This window comes from Conger conger, chromosome 7 (genome assembly GCF_963514075.1).
Source record: "Conger conger chromosome 7, fConCon1.1, whole genome shotgun sequence".
Lineage (NCBI taxonomy): Eukaryota > Metazoa > Chordata > Actinopteri > Anguilliformes > Congridae > Conger > Conger conger.
Genome location: NC_083766.1, coordinates 54,080,991 through 54,102,798, shown reverse-complemented (window position 1 = coordinate 54,102,798; position 21,808 = coordinate 54,080,991). Strand labels below are relative to the sequence as shown.

The following is a 21,808-nucleotide window of genomic DNA, read 5'->3' as shown; positions in this document are numbered from 1 at the left end:
CTCATCTGCATGTCTTTGGACTGTGGAAGGAAACCGGAGTACCCGGAGGAAACCCACCAACACGGGGAGAACATGTAAACTCCACACAGAGAGGCCACGGCCGACGAGGATTCGAACCCAGCACCTCATTGCTGTGAGGCGGCTGTGCTACCCACTGCACCATCCGTGCCGCCTGAGAATATTGCCAACAAACTGATACACTGCATAAAATTTGTGTACATGTAAATTACCATAATACTCATACCATGAAGAAGAAAGAAACACCGGGTGTAATGGGATGTAATTTAATGTAATGGGTGGCTTCGTTTTCGCCGACGTTAACACCTATATTCCTTGTCAAATATAATACGCTTTGACGCAAGTTAACCAGTGTCAAGCGCACGGAGACGGAGCGTGATCTACAAGAATAACTACAAATCTGGAAGGTAACCTCACTCCTGCCATATTTTTTTTATTAGTTTGACGACTTACTTTACAAGTAGCCTACAGTAGGTCTGTGTTTGGGGGGTTATTCTCAATGAGCTATGGAGTACTATATTGTTTCATCATTTGTTTGGGTGCGACTCTTGAACGCGAAAATTAATTGAAAGTAGATTTGCCTAATGTAATCAATGTCACGTGTTGACAAAAATGTGACCATGAATGTGTGTCCTGAAAACTTATGAAGAATCTTGAACTTGATTTTTAGCCGTATATTTCGTCGTTGGAGAATGAAAGCTATGGGCATGTTCATAAAGTTTAGGCAAGAATGCAGAGTCTTTTCAACAAAATATATGTCCTAGTGGGACACAAGAGCAGATAAACAGTGCTTACGCCATGTGACGCTTTCTAGGTTCATAAAAAGGATGAAGTAAACTAATCGTTTGCAGTTCCAGATGTTTCTTTTTCTTGCACTTTCTTATTATTCCTTAAATTAGTCTAAAAATATAGATTTGATAAGCTATGAGTCACAACAAACATTTATCTATAGGTTTATTAAAACATTTGGCTACGATTCGAGGGTCACTGATGCCAAAATAAACTGTCATAATGTTTGAAAATGATTCTCCAAACATCAGAAACTCACAATATAGCCTACTTTTAATGACAGGTTTAATAAATTAATTACATTGGCGGATGTAGGATTTCGACCCTATAGAATTAATTAAATCAAAACAAACATGACAATTATGTCTAATAGTACATGTGTTGAAAATATAAAATACTTTGCTGATGCTAACTGTCCTAACCTCAGGCAAACTGCAGACATTATTGTTATGTAAAGATTTTGTAAAATATAAAAAAAATGATAAATTACTAATGTATCAATGACTTGATTGATTTGTGTTGTTGACCCAGCCTGCGCCATTTACATTTTAGAACCCGTGTGTAACACGACTTTGGAATTATTGCAAATCCTCAATCCGTACCAACACCGTGCGCATGTTCTGCAGATCTGATTTTGGTTGAAATTTAAATTTTTTACAGTGTAAAGGGCGAAGAATGTACTGGGCTGAAGATGACAACATGGGCCCTTGGCCTCCTTGCCTGGAAAGTTACTCTGAGCCTGCCAACAACTCAACCTACGTCACGTACCACGGCACCAGCAAGGAGGCTGCCGAAAGCATCAGGTGTTCTGGCTTCTCTCCATCGAATGACGGCATGCTGGGGCGCGGCGTGTACGTCAGCCGCGACATCCAGAAAGCCAGCCGCTACCCCCTGAATGTAGCCGAAGGGGACCGCAGGGTCCTAGTGCTCAAAGTTAATGTGGGGAAGGTGAAGAAGATTGACAGCAAGCGGCACCCCCTGCAGAAGACCTGGCATGCAGCAGGCTATGACACGGCCTGGGTGCCCCCTAAGTGTGGCATGGTGCCCAGTGGTCTGGAGGAGGACTGTGTCTGGGACCCCTGTAGGATCAATGTCATCAGTGTTATCCAACCCATTCCACAGCCATCCACCATCAGTGTTATTCAACCCATAGAACAGCCGTTCTGGTTCTGTAATGTACTATAGGGGGCAACTGCTGTTTTACATTAAATTTGAAAAGTCTGAAGAGTGTCTTCCCTGATGGGTTTCTGTTTCTTCAGAAATGAGAACCAGTCCCTCAGGATTTAGCCTGTGATTCACCCATGGATTTAACTGTGTGTCACATTCATTGAAATGCTGTCATCGGCCCACAGACAAGATTGTGCAAGTGATTAATTTCTTATCCAAATGTTTTATTTTTCAGTGATAGGATGACATCGTCATTTGTATACATTTGCAAAGGTACATCCAACACTTGGTAAGACACATTGTAGGAAAATGTTTCTCTCTTTAATCTCCTCTTCAGGAGTTGAAATACTGGCTCAGTTGAGTGAAGGTCTGGTGATTGATTTGGCTTATCTAAAACCTTCCACTTTTTCTCCCTAATGATGTGCTTTGTTTGAATTCATCCTGCTGCTACCATCATGAGTTACATCAAGATTAATGAGCCTACTCCAACAGCCATGCAAGCCCTGACCTCCACCGTGCTTCACAGATGGGCTTGGATGTTTTAGATCATGAGCAGATCCCTTCTTTCTCCACACTTTGGCCTTTCCATCACTTTGGAAGAGGTTAATCTTGGTCAAACCTTTCTGGCTCATTTCTGTACTTCTTTGCAAATTGTAATCTTACCTTTCGTTTCTTACTACTGATGATTGGTTTGCATCTTGTGCTATAGCCTCTATTTTGCTGCTTTAATGCAAAGTCTAATGCGACAAGAAACACCTGTCAGTCACATATTCCAATACTTTTGCTCGCATAAAAATGGGGGGGGTCTGATACAAAAGATATGTTCTAAGTTGAGATCAATGTTTGGAAAAGTGCCTTATGAATACAGATCTAAATGTTCTCTAATATTCATTCATCTCATCTGGAGCAATTCATCAGCCAGGAGGTAGAACACACAGCAGGACTTTGACTTTCCAGCACTTTCCACCTTTCCTCTTGTACAATTGAACAAGATATTTAACCTGAATTGCTGCAAAAATGGCTTGCAATCTACTGAAATATAGCATAACTCTCATGTTAAATTGATATATGGCTAATAACTGATCAGATATTGCTAAAAAGTTAGTAGAGTGGTGTAACACTCATTTAGAAAATATCCAAAATCCACAATCCAACCAATTTTACACCGTGAGCATTTTCTGCAGATTTCATTTCTGGTTCAATTTTAAATGTTGTTGTACTTTGTACACAATAAGATCCGCACAACCATTGGGCCCTTGAGCAAGGCCTTTAACCATACAATGCTCCAGGGTAGGATTGTCTCCTACTTAGTCTAATCAACTGTACATCGCTCTGGTTAAGAGCATCTGCCGAATGCCATTAATGTAATGTAATGTAATGAATGTATTACAGTATGAAGGGAGGATAATGTGTTGGGCTGAAGATAATAACATCGCGGCGAGACTTCCTTGCCTGCTGGTTGTATGACTTGATTTTCAGGTCCAAAATGCTGGAGGGGAATTCCTAAGGAACAGGAACTTGGCATCTAAAAACTAAACACTGGGCGGGTACATTTATGTTTTGTTTTCCCAGAAAGTCATATCTATATTGTGGTGCCTCGGGGTGGATCCTGAGGTGCAGTGGGTGGGCGCAGCTGGAAACCAGACACAGGAGATAGCAGATATCAGAAAAAATTATTATTATTATTTTTTTTTTTTTTCGGGGTATTGGTGATAGCGCCCCCCCTCAGGGCAAGGGTAGGGGAAAACTGGAGAAATAAAAGGGGCCGTTCAGGCAAAGATAAACTAAGGTTCTTCCCAGACCGGGGTATGCTCCAGGGCCTCCTCCCTCCTTTCCTCTTCAGCCGCGTCCGGGCTGGGTGGGGGAAACACAAAGATATAGGGCAAGTAGGATGGGATTTTATTTGGCTCACGTGTCCGGCGTCCGTTCCGGGTCTTTGGGGTTGCAGTTCATAAAGGTGGGGTCTCCTTCAGGGTCAGTACAGCAGGGCATAGACGGTCCTTTCTCTCTGCCTCTCACACTCTCACACTCTCACACTCTCACACTCTCACACTCTCACACTCTCACACTCTCACACTCTCACACTCTCACACTCTCACACTCTCACACTCTCACACTCTCACACTCTCACACTCTCACACTCTCACACTCTCACACTCTCACACTCTCACACTCTCACACTCTCACACTCTCACACTCTCACACTCTCACACTCTCACACTCTCACACTCTCACACTCTCACACTCTCACACTCTCAGGAAGGGTGCCGACTGAACCGGCTTGCAGCCTCGACCGCGCCTTAAATACCATTCCCTGCTCGTTAGGAAACAGGCTGCAGCTGAGTCAGTACCTTTCCATTCTGCTCACTCATGTGTGCTGTCCGGGGTCCTGGACTGCAGGTAGAGGGATCTCTCTCCAAGGTGCTGATCTTCCCATCACCTCTCTAGGAAGATATACTCCTTCCCAGACCTCTCCTAATGCGTGACGTCTGCGCGGTTGCTCTGCGCGGGTCCCTCCAGGGTTCTCCACCCACGTGGCACAACATGCAGGAGCAGGGGTGCCACAATATGAATACTTGGCATCTAAAAACAGAAGTCTCAGTACTTCTTTGCAAACTGTAATCTCAACTTCCGATACATACTACTGATGAGTGGTTTGCATCTTGTGGTATAGCCTCTATATTGCTGTTATGTAAGGCAACATGTCAGTCACATGCTCCAATACTTTTGCTCTGCTAGTATTTAGCCTGTGATTCACCCATGGATCTAACTGGGTGATTCATTCATTGAAATGCCGCTATAGGACCACAGCCTAAATTGTGCAAGTTATTCTTTCTTGTTTTATTTTTCAGTGACAGGGAGACATTGTTATTTGTATACGCAAAGGTACATCCAACACATTGTAGGACTTGTCAAAACTGCATCTGTGTTCATTCATAGGTTAGGAAATTGTTGCAATGAATCAATATCAACAATCAATATCCTTGTTAAGATATTCAGCTCTCTGAATACTGAACACAAGTGGTATTGCATGCTAGAACCCCTCACTTATCCTTCAGATAAAATATATTTTATATGATTTAATGTAATCATTATCATTAGGAATGACAATTATCAATAACATTTTCAAATTCTTTAAAAGGTAAGTCTACCAAAAACTGGTGGAATCAACCAACAAGTCAAAACAAACGATATCAGATCCTTGGATTAAATGAATGTATTAAGAAGCAGATAGCATGATGAATAAAAATCATACATTCATACAATGTAGGCTCACTACATCCAATTTACAGAACACAACAAGACAATAATTACAAATACCAGAAAAAACAGATAAGCCAGACCTTGCCAGAGTATTACCCCAGGAAGCAGCCCCAAAATAAAAAGGGAAATCCTTCTCCTCCAAAGATCCAAATTCTAACACACAAGCCTGTTCCTGCAGCAATCTTAAATACCTTAGCCAGGCTACCCAAGGATACTTACCCCTGATTGGGTGATGCTGAGATTAGGTGTAGAAGGAAGCGGGGGGTCTTACTAATTTATATCCTGAACTAGCCCATCCAAGAGAACAATGTACTTATTAATTAATTTTACCATGTATTGTTGAAAGCAGGACTAAGCACCATAATATTATCAAGAAAAGATTCACGGTTTTTGTATCTTTTTAATGACAATGAACATGAATGTGTTAGGAGGTAATCCTGCTCAGGTATTGAATACTACTATGTTTGAAAGGATCACACCATGATACAGTAGCAGCAACACAACATCTGTTTACTTGCGCATTCGCGACCTCCTAGACCAGAGCAACACAATTCTATACCTATCACTCAGGCATATGATGATTGCAGCACAGTAGAAAAATGCTATAACTCGATGCATCACTGATAACCCAGTGTACAGACGTTACATTGGCCTGGGGGAGATAACACAGCCAGATGCCCTTGCTTTCTAAGTAAGTAGTGAACTCGGCAGAGACCAGTTGAGGACAGTTGTCGGTGGTGATGGGCTTTGGGAGACCCCAGCAAGAGAAGAAGGAGTCCAGGAAGTCACTTATGACCTGAGAGGTCACAGAGCCGGTAGTGGTGAGCTCTGGCCATTTGGAGTGTAAGTCGTAGGCAACCGCCAAGAAGCGTTGTTGGTGGGGAACCCCAAGGATCTGTCCACAGATGTCCAGCTGTAGGTGATCCCAGGGCTGAGAGGGCCAGGCAAGAGGTTCCAGGGGTGGAGGAGCCTGGTGGCCAGTCTTGCCACGCTACAGGCCGCCCCTGGATGTCGGTGCAGAGCTGAGAGAGGACAGGGCAGAGGCTTCCTTGAGCTCCTGCAGAGAGACAGTGGTCTGCAGCCTCACGCTCACCCACTGAGTACCGCTGCTCAGTCTGGTCGATGCCTCTCTGGATCTGTGACAGCACAGCCCCTATCACTGTGGCTGACGCCTCACAGGTCACAAGGGTGGGGCTGGAGATGTCGAAGTGAGTCAGCACTGGGGGTGAAGTAAGTTGCATTTTGAGGGCACGCACAGCATCACTACATGCCTGAGACCACACCCATGGTTCCTTATGCAGCAGCTGGTGCAAGGGGGCTGTGGTGGCAGAGTACTGAGGGAGGAACTTCAGGTAGTAGGCCATCATGCCCAGGAAGGAGATGACCTGAGCGGCTGAACTGGGCTCGGGGCTGGCCTGAATGGCGTCCACGTTGGACTGGAGCGGAGTTATGCCACCTGCTGACAACCGGAACACACAAACTCAATGGCTGGCACTGAGGACACATTATTCAGTGTTGACTGTTAGCTTGTGCTTGGCTAGGGCTGCAAAGACCCTGTTCAGTTGCTCATCGTGGATTTAAGTGGTGGGCCCGTGTACGACAACATCGTCCAGATATATGGCCACGCCCGGCACAGAGACCATGCTGGCCAAAAGGCATCTGGGTGCAGTGAAACACTCCCGCATGTGTCACAAAAGCAGGGGTTTCTGCTGCTGGGATGGAGAGGCACCTGTAAGCAGCCTTGTCTGAGGTCTAGCTTGGAGAACACTGTAGAGCTGTAGGAATGAGCTGTGAGCTCTTCTGAGGTGGGCAGTGGATACTTTTCAGGGATCACTGCCTTATTCACTGCAGGTAGATCGACACAGACAGGCAGGGCTCCTGACATCTTTTTACCCACCACGAGGTTTGAGACCCAGGGCGAAGCGTCCACTGGCTCAATGATGCCAGCTTCCAGAAGCCGCTGTAGCATGGCCGAGACCCCATCACATAGAGCCAGCGGGATGTGGCACAGTGGCTGGATAACAATTGTAACGGTTGTAACAGTTGTAACTGTTATCCAGTTGTAACTGCATAGAACCCCAGCACAGAGAACAGGTCCTGGCCCATCAGGCTCCATTGGCCCCATGGCAGGCAACATGAAAGACTTTTATTGGCTCTATATTGCTGCTCTCTAAGTCTAAAGGAACAAGAAACACGTCAGTCACATGTTCCAATACTTTTGTGGACCTAAAAACGGGGTGGTCTGATACAAAAAGTGATATGTTCAAAGTTGTTTTAACAATTGAGATAAAAATACCAGGAAATAAAATCTGAAATTTGTATCTGTCATCTCATGCACATCCTTGGACCTGAAAGTCAATGGTATTCAGGGTACAACAAAAGCGAAGGAACTGACCTTGCTGTTCCAATACTTTTAGAGGGGACTGTATAACCTTTTAAAGAATTTGGTTGGCTGTGAAACAGTGACAAGGCTTTTACTTTTTGACCCTTGGACTTTCCACTACTGATGTTGTTGTTGTACAGTTGAACAGGCCACGTAACCCGAATTGCTGCTAAATTGTGTACAATTAGTTAAAACGTCTCATAATTCATAAAGAAAAGCAATGGAATTGACCTTGTGGTTCCAATACTTTAGGAGCGGTTCTGCAGATCTCATTTCGGTCAGTCACAGGATTACATCGTTATTTACATATGTTTTGCAAAGCTTCATCCAACACTTGGTAAGACACATTGTAGGATACACCAAATACAAATAGTAAAAAACTGTAGGATAGGAATGAAAAGTAATATTTGTGAAAATGTGGAATTATATGATCCTTGATAGGGTACAGAAAGGACACTATTTGTATCTGTGTTTCAGCTCTGGGAGTCTTGCCCATGAGCGTGAATGCTTGCATTTTTGAATATTTAATAAAACAGTATTTGTTCATTTAAGTTCAGTTTAGATTCAGTATGTACCTATTACGGTCACCCATGAAATTAGCATGTTCATTCACAATAGACTGCATAACTAGAGGTCCGTAAATAGAAGTAATGAATCTACTGGTAGCCTGCTTTTCAAGTGATTTGCTGCCACCTACTGCCTGGCTGGTGAGTCAAATGAAGACTCATTAGAACTTGTGATTCACGATATCCGATTAACTTCAAAGACTCATTCAAAAACATTCATATGGGGTATTAACGAAAAACGGTTCATTGTGACTGTAAATGAGATATAAATGCAGATAGTGATTATAAGAGTCGCAGAAAGGCACATTTGTTTTGTGTGTCTTGATGCCCATGCCAACAAACTGATACTCTGCATAAAATTTGTGTACATGTAAATGACCATAAAACTCACACCATAAAGAAATTAGAAACACCGGGTGTAATGTAATGTAATGTAATGTAATGTAATGGGTGTCTTCGTTTTCGCCGAAGTTAACGCCTATATTTCCTGTCAAATCAAAAACGCTTTTGTCGCAAATTAACCAGTGTCAAGCGTACGGAGACGGAGCGTGATCTACAAGAATAACTACAAATCTGGAAGGTAACCTCACTCCTGCCATATTTTTTTATTAGTTTTACGACTTACTTTACAAGTAGCCTACAGTAGGTCTGGGTTGGGGGGTTATTCTCAGAGCTGTGGAGTACTATATTGTTTCATCATTTGTTTGGGTGCGACTCTTGAACGCGTAAATTAATTGAAAGTAGGTTTGCCTAATGTAATCAATGCACGTGTTGACAAAAATGTGACCATGAATGTGTGTCCTGAAAACTTATGAACAATCTTGAACTTGGTTTTTAGCTGTATATTTGGTCGTTGGAGAATGAAAGCTATGGAGATGTTCCTAAAGTTTAGGCAAGAATGCACCTCTTTATTGCATAAAATAGGGGAGAGCCGGGTCGAAAGTCATGGAGGGCGAAAGTAACGTGGGTATTTTCTCGAAAACGATGGGAGCTGCAATTTCGTGGTTACTGCAGATAACAGTGAATGAGCTTCATCCAAAATTTCGGCGCCATCGGAAGTCTACCGTCTGAAAACCTTTTTGCGCGAGCTAAGTAAAAAATGGTCCAGTAAGTCTTTTTTGTTTATTGTAGAATTGTGTTTACTTGTTTAAGTTTGCAAACATCTGTAATTTTCTTCACACATCTAATGAGTAAATGATAGCATCGGTTTCAAGTTTCATGTTAGCGAGTTTTGGTTGATAGCCAGGGAGAAGAGACAGGAGAGAGGACAGGGATGGAAGTAACGTCCCATGGAGGGACTAAAGTAACAATATTACTTTCGTCTCACAATATTTTACAATGACTTGTAATGCATTTTCTTTAGTTATATTAATAGAAAATTACAAGAATTAGAATTAGAAAGTCAACAGAGAGGTCTCTTTTCAACAGAGACATATGTCCTCGTGGGACACAAGAGCAGATAAACAGTGCTTACGCCATGTGACGCTTTCTACGTTCATAAAAACGATGAAGTTAACTAATCGTTTGTAGTTCCAGATGTTTCTTTTTCTTGAACTATCTTATTATTTCTTAAATGAGTCAAAAAATATAGATTTGATAAGCTAAGAGTCCTCACAACAAACATTTATCTATAGGTTCATTAAAACGTTTGGCTACGATTCGAGGGTCACTGATGCCAAAACTGTCATAATGTTTGAAAATGATTCTATAAATGTCAGAAACTCACAATATAGCTTACTTTTATTGACAGGTTTATGTAAAGGTTTGTTATGTAAAGATTTTGTAAAATTATAAATTGACTAATGTATCAATGACTTGATTGATTTGTGTTGTTGACCCAGCCTGCGCCATTTAAATTTTAGAACCCGTGTGTAACACTACTAATTTTGGAAATATCGCAAATCCTAAATCCGTACCAACTGCATGTTCTGCAGATCTGATTTTGGTTGAAATTTGAACTTTTTACAGTGTAAATGGAGAAGAATGTACTGGGCTGAAGATGACAACATGGGCCCTCGGCCTCCTTGCCTGGAGAGTTATTCTGAGCCTGCCAACAACTCAACCTACGTCATGTACCACAGCACCAGCAAGGAGGCTGCCGAAAGCATCAGGTGTTATGGCTTCTCTCCCTCAGAGGACGGCATGCTGGGGCCCGGTGTGTACGTCAGCCGCGACATCCAGAAAGCCCGCCGCTACCCCCTGAATGTAGCCGAAGGGGACCGCAGGGTCCTAGTGCTCATAGTGAATGTGGGGAGGGTGAAGAAGATTAACTACCAGGGGCACCCCCTGCAGAAGACCTGGCATGCAGAAGGCTATGACACGGCCTGGGTGCCCCCTAACTGTGGCATGGTGTCCAATGGTCTGGAGGAGGACTGTGTCTGGGACCCCAGGCGGATCAAAGTCACCAAGTTTATCAAACCCAAACCACAGCCATCCACCATCAGTGTTATTCAACCCATACAACAGCCGTTCTGGTTCTGTAATGTACTATAGGGGGCAACTGCTGTTTTACATTAAATAAATACAAATATTTTAAAAGTCTGAAGAGTGTCTTCCCTGATGTGTTTCTGTTTCTACAAAAATTAGAACCAGTCTCTCAGGATTTAGCCTGTGATTCACCCATGGATTTTACTGTGTGTCACATTCATTGAAATGCTGTCATTGGCCCACAGACAAGATTGTGCAAGTGATTAATTTCTTGTCCAGATGTTTTATTTTTCAGTGATAGGATGACATTGTTATTTGTATACATTTGCAAAGGTACATCCAACACTTGCTAAGATACATTGTAGGAAAAAACGTTTTTCCCTTCAATCTCCTCTTCGGGAGGTGAAATACTGGCTAATCTGAGTTAAGGTGATTGATTTTGGCTAATCTCCCTAATGAAGTCCTTTGTTTAAATTCATCCTGCTGCTACCTCCACCGTGCTTCACAGATGGGCTTCTATGTTTTAGATCATGAGCAGATCCCTTCTTTCTCCACACTTTGGCCTTTCCATCACATTGGTAGAGGTTAATCTTGGTCTCATCAGTCCACAAAACTTTTGTGGCTGATTTCTGTACTTCTTTGCAAATTGTAATCTCAATCTTACTACTGACGATTGGTTTGCATCTTGTGCTATAGCCTCTATTTTGTCTAAGGCAACAAGAAACACATGTCAGTCACATGTTCCAAACTTTTGCTCACTTAAAAATTTGGTGGTCTGATACAAAAGGTGGTATGTTCTAAATTGTAAAAAATCTTGATAGAAATAGCAGGAAATAAAGGTTGAAATCTGTCATTTCATGTACATGTACAATGACGAGAATTAGAATTAGAAGACACAGCAAGGTCTATTTTCAACATATGTCCTCATGGGAAAGGCACTTAACATGCATTGCTGCAAAATTACGTACAATTAGTTCAAATGTTTCACAACTCTCACGTAAAATTGAGCGGCTAAGAAATGTTCAACTTCAGCTGCTGGAACGATATGTTACTGCATGACTCACTTATCAAAGGCACGATTTTCGAGGGAAACTCTACAGCAATGTGGTCTCTAAAAAAGAAGAACCTGGTAAATGCCAGATGGTTTTGTTCTCGTCGCAAGCTCACCGCTACCCCAAGCGCACAGAGAGGGAGTGTAATCTACAAGCATAACCACAAATCTGAAAGGTAACCTCACTCCTGCTATATCTTTTATTAGTTTGACGACTTACCTTACAAGTAGCCTACTTTGGGGTTTTTTCTCAAAGAGCTGTGGAGTACTATATTATTTCATTATTTGTTTGGGTGTGAATCTTGAAGGTGTAAATTGCATGAAAGTAGGCTTGCCTAATGTACATTATGTATATTACATTAATGGCCTTCATCCAGAGCGATGTACAGTTGATTAGACTAAGCAGGAGACAATCCTCCCCTGGTGTTATGCCGGGGGGAACTGAGGAACCAAAAGCAGACAGGGGTGCAGAACAATGGCAGGTTTAATTCCAAAAGGGGCAGACCAAGCGGAGTCAAAAAACAGGCCAGGGTCAAAAACCATGGGGTCAGTCCAACAAAGCAGAGGTACTGATATCCACAAAGCAAAGAAGGTTCCAGGGAAGCAGGCAGGGGTGAGAACCGGAAATCCAGATATACAAGGGCAAGGGCAAGGACTCAGGAAAAAGGGCAAGGGCAAGGGCAAGGGCAAAGGCAAGGGCAAGGGCAAGGGCAAGGAAACAAGGAGGCTAGAACTGGGGGAAGGAATCAAGGGCTCAGACAAGAAAACAGGACAAGATGAACTAGCAGCATGCAACTGAAAAGGACAGGTGTAAATACACAGGGGAATGAGACAAACTAGGCGGGGCATGGGAGTGAGGGTCTAACAAATAAACATCAGGTGAGAAACATGAAAGGGTAATAGGACAATAACGAGGGGGAAACGAAAACACGGACTGGATTCACAATGACACACATGTAATACAAACGGCTCTGGACTAGAGAGTAGACAATTGCATAGAATCAGGAGATGCAGAGATACGGAGAGACAGGTGCGAATACTTCGCTGAATCTAAGCAAGTAATCAGTGATAGAATAGGGAGGCGGAGTTACAGAACAGAATTGAAACTGGAGATGCATTAGTAAGTTAGTTAAGTGATTTAAATTACAAATACCCAAAACTAGTGAATGTTAGTTTGTTAGTTTGACAAACATATTAGTGTGTTAGTATAATTAGTACTGTACAAATTCTATGTTAGTTGGGATTAGTATATTAGTGTTATGTACAAACATGAAATGGAGAGAAAGCAGGAAGTAAGGAATGCAAGATTGGAAGGAAGATTGAACCCCGGAACTACCGTAAACACCCGAATAGTGAGGCACACAGACAAGGGAGTGACTGGACTAGTAAACATTCAGACTCAGACATCACTGGGGAAGAAGAGTGCAAAGACGAATGAATGTAAACAGAACACCAGACATGAATATGAAAAATAATAAATTACAAGACTAAAGATAATAAACAAACACACAGAACACAGGAACATAACACCTGGAGCAATGCAGGGTTAAGGGCCTTGCTCTAGGGCCCACAGCTGTGCGGATCTTATTGCGGCTACACCAGGGATCGAACCACCGACCGTGCGGGTCCCAGTCATGTACCTTGTGTACTATGCCACATGCCGGCCATGTAGAGCAAAATGTGACCATGGATGTGTGTCCTGAAAACTTGGTTTTTAGTCATATATTTGCTCATTGTAAAATATAAACTATGGGAAAGTTCATAAAATTTAGTGGTAAAATATTGCAGGGGAATTCCTAATCTCACAGGAACACATGAACATAAGAAATATGTTCATGTCGGATAAACGCCGGGTGGGGTTGATGGTTTGTATTTCGTTTTCGCGGAAGTTTATCGCCCATTTTCATCTGTTCAAATAGGCTGTGAGTTACTAACAAGATAACCAGCTTGAAACGCACGGAACGGTAGCGTCATCTGTTCGCATCTATACTATCTATACTATCTGAAAGGTAACCGCTTCGACCTACTGTATATATATATATATATATATATATATATATATATATATATATATATATTTATATATATTTAATTAGCTTTACTTGCTTTAGAAGTAGGCTACTGTAGGCTTGTCTTGAATGTGTTTGGGGTCTATTTTCAACAAGTTGTGCTAGTGTAGCCTACCAGGCTATACAAAAGTTTATAAAAGTAGGCTTCCGTGATTTGCGCTACAGTAGAACTGTGTGCTAATAATGGAAGAACAAATATGTTTACGGAATAATTATGAAGAATCTAGAACTTTTTAAACCTCTTTTATTGTTTTTAACCGAATCGTAAAACTGCAACCCCACTTCTGTTCCAAACACAGGCAATCTTACTGCATAAGTTATTATTCTGAACGCAGCGAAATGTCTTCGTGAAATATAATATTTCCTGATTTATCAAAAACTGGATTGAATTGCAGTGTGACCTAGCGTGCGCCATTTATATTTTAGAATGTGTAACGCTTTTTGGAAATATCCCAAATCTACAGTCATGAGGATGTTTTGCACATTTAATTTCGGTTGAATTTATTACAGTATAAAGGGAGAAGAATGTACTGGGCTGAAGATGACATGATGGGCCCTAGGCCTCCTTGCCTGGAGAGTTACTCTGAGCCTGCCAACAACTCAACCTACCGCATGTACCACGGCACCAGCAAGGAGGCTGTTGAAAGCATCAAGAAGGACGGCTTCTCTCCCTCAGAGGACGGCATGCTGGGGCCCGGCGTGTACCTCAGCCGCGACATCCAGAAAGCCAGCCGCTACCCCCTGAATGTAGCTGAAGGGGACCGCAGGGTCCTAGTGGTCATAGTGAATGTGGGGAGGGTGAAGAAGATTGACCGCCAGGGGCACCCCCTGCAGAAGACCTGGCATGCAGCAGGCTATGACACGGCCTGGGTGCCCCCTAACTGTGGCATGGTGCCCAGTGGTCTGGAGGAGGACTGTGTCTGGGACCCCAGTAGGATCAAAGTCACCAAGGTTATCAAACCCAAATCCCAGCCGTCCAGCAGTAAGGGACGTGGTTATGGTAACAACTATTAGACCCATCAAAACAGTTGTCCAAGAATATGCAAGGCACATGAGCACAACACTGTTTGTAAGTTTTGCAGTGATTATCTTTTGATGAATCAGAAGTATGTTCAGAAGTTGTTGAATTAAAATGTTATCATTGTCTTGTAAGCCACTGTTCATTTTGATTATTAGTGATTGGCACTTACTCTAACATTTACTGCCAGATGTGTCATTCCTTGCATTTGTTTTGATTGTTAAAACCAGGTTGTAGAAACTGTTTTACATTAAATGAAAAATTTAAAATGTCTCAATGTTTACTTCCTTGACGTTTTTCTCTTCAGAAATCACCATCACCACCATCTTAATCATTCAAGAAGGCTAATTATGGCTATTAGTAGCCATAAATTGCTAGCTCCAATCTTAGACTTGCAGCAGAAATTATTTTGCTTGCATTCCTGAACATATCACAAAGCAGGGCTGTAGTCATTGTTTTTATTTTGTACTTCAATTCACTTTTGCCGGTGGCACGGATGGTGCAGTGGTTAGCACTGCCGCCTCACAGCAAGGAGGTCCTGGGTTGGAATCCTGGTTGGCCGGGGCCTCTCTGTGTGGAGTTTGCATGTTCTCCCCGTGTCTGTGTGGTTTTCCTTCGGGTACTCCGGTTTCCTCCCACAGTCCAAAGACATGCAGGTTAGGCTGATTGGAGAGTCTAAATTTCCCATAGGTGTGAGTGAATGGTGTGTGAGCCCTGCCATGGACTGGCGACCTGTCCAGGGTGTATTCCTGCCTTTCGCCCAATGTATGCTGGGATAGGCTCCAGCCCCCCTGTGACCCTGTTCAGGATAGGTGGGTTAGGATAATTAATGAATGAATTCACTTTTGCCTGTTCATCTTATTTGAGAGATCTAGTATGAGGGTATTAGTCACCCTTAAGATTAGCATATTAATTTATAACACACTACATGATAAGAAACCGTTAAAACAAATAAATCTACTGGTAGACTGCTTTTTCACAAGACAATTGATTCGAGGCTGGTGAGTCAAATGAACACAATTTAGGATTTGATTTGCCAGGGGGTGGCAAACCTGTTCCTGGAGAGCTGCCGGGTTCGCTGATCTTCATTTTCACCTTAAAAATCAACAACCGATTCAGACCCAAAAAACGATGTCAGGTGAGTTAACTGTAATTAACATATTTCATTGATCAATTAAATGCTGCTGACTCTCCCAGAACTAGGGTTGCCAACCTTGCACTATACCCAGTTGACTTGAAGGAATATTTTACCGCTGAAAAGTGAGTCATGCACATGTTTTATTTTATCCAGCACTTCTGTTTGGAAAAGTGCCTTATGAATACAGATCTAAATGTTCTCTAGTATTCATTCATGTCATCTGGAGCAATTCATCAGCCAGGAGGTAGAACACACAGCAGGACTTCGACTTTACAGCATTTTCCACCTTTCCTGTTGTACAATTGAACAAGTTATTTAACCTGAATTGCTGCAAAAATGGCTTGCAATCTACTAAAATATCGCATAACTCTCATGTTCAATTTATATATGGCTAATAACTGATCAGATATTGCTAAAAAGTTAGTAGAGTGTTTTAACACTAATTTAGAAAATATCCGCGATCCACAATCCAACCAATTTTACACCATGAGCATTTTCTGCAGATTTCATTTCTGGTTCAATTTTGAATGTTGTTGTACTTTGTTGTACATCGCTCTGGTTAAGAGCGTCTGCCGAATGCCATTAATGTAATGTAATGTAATGTAATGTAATATAATGTAATGTCATGTAATGTAATGAATGTATTACAGTATGAAGGGAGGATAATGTGTTGGGCAGAAGATGATAACATCGTGGTGAGGCTTCATTGCCTGCAGATTGTATGACTTGTTTTTCAGGGCCAAAATACTGGAGGGGAATTCCTAAGGAACAGGAACTTGGCCTCTAAAAACTAAACACTGGGCGGGTACATTAATGTTTCGTTTTCCCAGAAGTTCTGGGAATGCCCATCATATCTATATTCAGTTTCAGAATTATTCAACAAGCATCAGAAACTCGCAATATAGGCTACGTTTATTGACAGGTTTAATACACAAATTCTATTTGAGGATCTAGTGTAGCTATTAAGCCCAAATAATGCATTTCAGTCCGATTAATCTTGTATCGCAAAACATTTTGTTGGTTGCGCATGGTTAATCTGGATGAATTTCGAACAGATAGCATTTATTGAATCGATACAAACATGAAAGTATGTCTAATTGTACATGTGTTGAAAGTAAACAGAATTACAAACCCCAAAAACAGAGATAGGACACACATTTCCCACCCCTAGTTTACCGTTACTTTCGTCCCATTCTTGTGTTGCTTTCATCCCGCTGGGTAGGGACAAAAGTAACATTGCCCGTTCTCGGCATATTAATGTCAAAATCATATATCCTAGAAGGAAAATTAGATTGTGCAAATTGTGTGCCATAAATTATTGGATCTCTATCTTTATTAATTTCGGAGTAAATGGGATCAGGCAAAAAAGCGTTACTCTTGTTCCGGCTCTCCACTACTTCTGCTCTAAACTCAGACAAACTGCCTAAATAATATATAATTCTGGACCTAGCTAAATATTTTTGTCAAAATAAAATACTTTGTTGAACCAGAACCACAGCCATCCTGGGACTACTGTAATGTAGAATAAGGGACATGAGCACTGTACTGTTGTTTATTTTGCTGTCAGCATCTTTAGGAAATCGTAAGTGCTGGATGCTCAGAATTTGTTGGATGAAAGTGAGGAAAGGTATGGTAATTAACTGGGTTTCTAAGACCTTCTACTTTTTCTTTCTTATGAAGTCATTTGTTGTGTAGGCAGTGTGTTTGGGCAGTGTGTGTTGGCAATTGGTTTGGATGCATTTCTCTGTAAGTTGGCTGACAGAAAGCTTTTGAATTCATTCCGCTGCTACCATCATGAGTTACATCATCAATTAAGATAAGTGAGTCTACTCCAGAAGCAGCCATGCAAGCCCAAGCCATGACACTTCCTCTGCTAGGTTTCACAGATGAGCTTGTATGTTTTAGATCATGAGCAAATCCCTTCTTTCTCCACACTTTGGCCTTTCCATCACTTTGGAAGAGGTTAATCTTGGTCTCATCAGTCCATAAAACTTTTGTGACTCACCGCAGTACTTCTTTGCAAATTGTAATCTCAACTTCCAATCCTTACTATAGATGAGTGGTTTGCATCTTGTGGTATAGCCTCTATATTGTTGTTATGTAAGGCAACATGTGAGTCACATGTTCCAATACTTTTGCTCACCTAAATATGGGGTGCTCTGATCCAAAATTAATATGTTCTGAGTTGTTTAAAAAATTTAGATAAAAATACCTGGAAATAAAATCTGAAATTTGTATCTGTCATCTCATGAACATCCTTTCCCCTCATCTATGGGGTGACGTGGCTCAGGCAGTAAGAGCAGTTGTCTGGCAGTTGGAGGGTTGCCGGTTCGATCCCCTGCCCGGGCTGTGTCGAAGTGTCCCTGAGCAAGACACCTAACCAAATACTCCTGATGAGCTGGTTGGCACCTTGCATGGCACCTTGCATGGCAGCCAATCGCTGTCGGTGTGTCGGTGTGTCGGTGTGTGTGAGTGTGTGTATGAATGGGTGAATGAGAAGCATCAATTGTACAGCACTTTGGATAAAGACGCTATATAAATGCTAACCATTTACCATTTATTGAAGACTCAAGCCCCAGTTCCTCAGCCTCAGCTAAAATCAGTTGTTAGTTAAAACGTCTTGTAACTCATGTAAAATTGGCAACCGGCCAAAAACAATACGTTACTAGATTGGAAAGATGTGTGAGGCCTATTCCTAAGTTTACAGTAATGTGGTCTCTAAAAAAAGAACAGCCTGGAATGGTTTCGTTTTCGTCGCAAGCTAATCATTGTATAGCGCACGGAGAGGGAGCGTTAGCTACAAGCATAACTACAAATCTGAAAGGTATCCTCACTCCTGTTTTATTTTTTGAATTAGTTTGACGACTTTCTTTACAAGTAGCCCATTTAGGGGTTTATTCTCAATGAGCTGGGAGTACTATATTATTTCATTATTTGTTTGGGTGCGAATCTTGAACGCGTAAATTGCATGTAAGAAGGCTTGCCTAATGCGTGCAATGCATATGTCGACCAAAATGTAGCCAATGTGTGTCCTGAAAACTTATGAAGAATCTGGAACTTGTTTTTAGCCATATATTTGCTCATTGTAAAATGTAAGCTATGGGGAAGTTGATAAAGTTTAGGCAGGAATGCACCTCTTTATTGCATAATATATGGGAGATCCGTCTCTCCCATTAGCCTTTTTCGGTTGTCGAATTGTGTTTTGTGAGTTGTGAAAAGTTAGCAAACAAATGTAATTTTCTGAACACATCTTGAGAGTAAATGAAAGCATAGGTTTGAAGTTTCATGCTAGTAAGTCTTGGGTGCTAGCCAGGGAGAAGTGACAGAGAGGGGTGGGACGGAGGTAACACTATTACTTTCGTCCCGCGATATTTAATGACTTATAATGCATCAACTTAAGTTACATTTACAGAAAATGACCAGCATTAGAAATAGAAGACACAGCGAGGTCTATTTTCAACATATGTCCTCATGGGAAGGTTGATGTGCGCACAAGCGCAGACAAACAGGACATATGCCACGTGACGCCTTCTAGATTTATAAAAAGGATGAAGTTAACTAATCGTTTGTAGTTCCAGATGTTTCTTTTTCTTGCACTTTCTTATGTCTAATCTTACCAGTTGTTAGGGCGACGATACGAGGGTGACTGTTACGCAAATCAACTGACGTAATGTCTGAGAATTACTCCACAAACATCAGAAACTCACGACTTAGCCTACTTTTATTGACAGGTTTAATACATAAATTATATTCGAGGATGTAGTGTAGCTATTAATCCCAAATAATGCATTTCAGTCCGATTAATCTTGTATCGCAAAACATTTTATTGGTTGCGCGACGTTGTTTACGAACGATTAATCTGGATGAATTTCGAACCTATAGCTTTTATTGAATCGATACAAACATGAAATTATGTCTAATCTTTCAACATGTGTTGAAAGTAAAGAGACTTACAAACCTGAAAAAGAGAGATAGGACACACATTGCCCACCCCTAGTTTACCGTTACTTTCGACCCACTCTTATGTTACTTTCGTTCTGCTGGGTAGGGACAAAAGTAACATTGCGCTCGGCCCGTTCTCCACGTATTCATGTCAAAATCATATATTCTAGAATGAAAATTACAGTTGAAAATATGGAAGGACCTGTGCAAGTTGTGTGTCATTGTGTGGGATCTCTAGCTCTATTAATTTGTAAATGGGATCAGACAAAAAAGCGTTACTTTCATCCCGGCTCTCCCCTACTTCTGTTCTAAACTCAGACAAACTGCTTAAATAATATATAATTCTGGACTGAGCTAAATGTTTTTGTGAATATAAAATACTTTGCTGATTGAATTGCAATGTGTACCTACGCCATATAAATTTTTTTACCCTATTAATTTGGGAAATATCACAAATCCACAATCCATGCCAATTAGGAGTTCACCAACGTCATTTTTAAAGACAGATACCGAATACTGAATAATTAATAACAGTAGTATTGGCCAATACCAGGTACAGATTCCACATACGGTATATTTCATAAAAAGGCACAGGGAGGCTTGCATGACATTACCTTGATCCACTACTCCTATCACATGCATTAACGTCAGTGTGTTTCACTCGACTAGTCTGTTGTTTAGCCTCAGGCTTTTTCTGTTCATCACCGCAACTTCTATCAAACTAACCAGTTTGAAGAACACAGAAAGGGAACCTTAGACCTCCTATATTTTTATTAGCACCGAAAACGTATTTTAAATGTATAGTAGGTCTATCTTAAATTAGTTTGGAGGTGCATTCTGGAACAGCTGTGCAGTCTCATACAATAATATATCATAATTTGTTTGGGTAAAGTTTCTTCATTTTATTAAAGTACAGAAAGTTACTCATTGTAAAAATGGCAGCTATGACAAATATTTCTGACAAAGTCTTATCCTCCTTATTACATATACTACTGTCCTAACCTCATGCAAACATCATGAGGAACGGCTTCACTCCCTCGAAGGACGGCATGCTGGGGCGTGGCGTCTACCTCAGCCGTGACATTAAGAAAGCCAGCCGCTACCCCCTGAATGTAGTCGAAGGGGACCGCAGGGTCCTAGTGCTCAAAGTGAATGTGGGGAAGGTGAAGAAGATTGACCACCAGGGGCACCCCCTGCAGAAGACCTGGCACGACGCTGGCTATAACACAGCCTGGGTGCCCCCTAATTGTGGCATGGTGCCCAGTGGTCTGGAGGAGGACTGTATCTGGAATCCCTGTAGAATCAAGGTCATCAGGGTTATTGAACCAGAACCATCCTGGGGCTACTGTAACGTACAATAAGGGACATGAGCACCATACGGTTCTTTGTAAGTTTTGCTGTCAGAATCTTTGGGAAATCATAACAGCTGTAATCCAGGCTGTTAGCAATCACAGTGTAATATTTCCCGCCTAGTCTGTCCCTGTACATTTGTTTTGATTGTCATGAAACAAGGTTGAAGAAACGGTTTTACAGGAAAAAAATACAAATATTTGAAAAGTCTGAAGACTGACTTCCCTGGTGTGTTTCTGTTTCCGCAGTATTTAGCCTGTGGACCTAACTGGGTGACTCATTCATTGAAATGCCCCTATAGGACCACAGCCTAAATTGTGCAAGTTATTCTTTCTTGTTTTATTTTTCATTGACAGGGTGACATTGTTATTTGTATATGCAAAGGTACATCCAACACATTGTAGGACTTGTCAAAACTGCATCTGTGTTTATTCATAGGTTAGGAAATTGTTGTAATGAATCAATATCAACAATCAATATCCTTGTTAAGATATTCAGCTCTCTAAATACTAAGAACATCTTTCTCCACACTTTGGCCTTTCCATCACTTTGGTAGGAGGTTAATCTTGGTCTCATCAGTCCATAAAAACTTTTGTGGCTCAGCTCTGTACTTGTAATCTCACCTA

General features: G+C 41.6%; 1 protein-coding gene across 1 annotated transcript; it reads left to right on the top strand.

Moving 5' to 3' along the window:
* The first annotated feature begins 1,482 nt into the window (after nucleotides 1-1,482).
* On the top strand, nucleotides 1,483-21,396 carry LOC133133356 (uncharacterized). The gene is made up of 5 exons (XM_061249456.1): nucleotides 1,483-1,967; nucleotides 10,224-10,616; nucleotides 11,932-11,958; nucleotides 14,256-14,734; nucleotides 20,844-21,396. Exons 1-5 carry the CDS (start codon nucleotides 1,483-1,485, stop codon nucleotides 21,191-21,193), a joined length of 1,734 nt encoding a protein of 577 aa, XP_061105440.1. The 3' UTR covers nucleotides 21,194-21,396.
* Nucleotides 21,397-21,808: the final 412 nt, after the last annotated feature.

Excerpts from the sequence above, each read along its gene's own strand:
- LOC133133356 (XM_061249456.1), top strand. The coding sequence starts at position 1,483 with ATGTACTGGGCTGAAGATGACAACATGGGCCCTTGGCCTCCTTGCCTG. Across the intron at positions 10,617-11,931 it reads TTTATCAAACCCAAACCACA|TACTATATTATTTCATTATT; the intron begins GCCATCCACCAT and ends AGAGCTGTGGAG. Across the intron at positions 11,959-14,255 it reads TTATTTCATTATTTGTTTGG|AAGAATGTACTGGGCTGAAG; the intron begins GTGTGAATCTTG and ends GTATAAAGGGAG.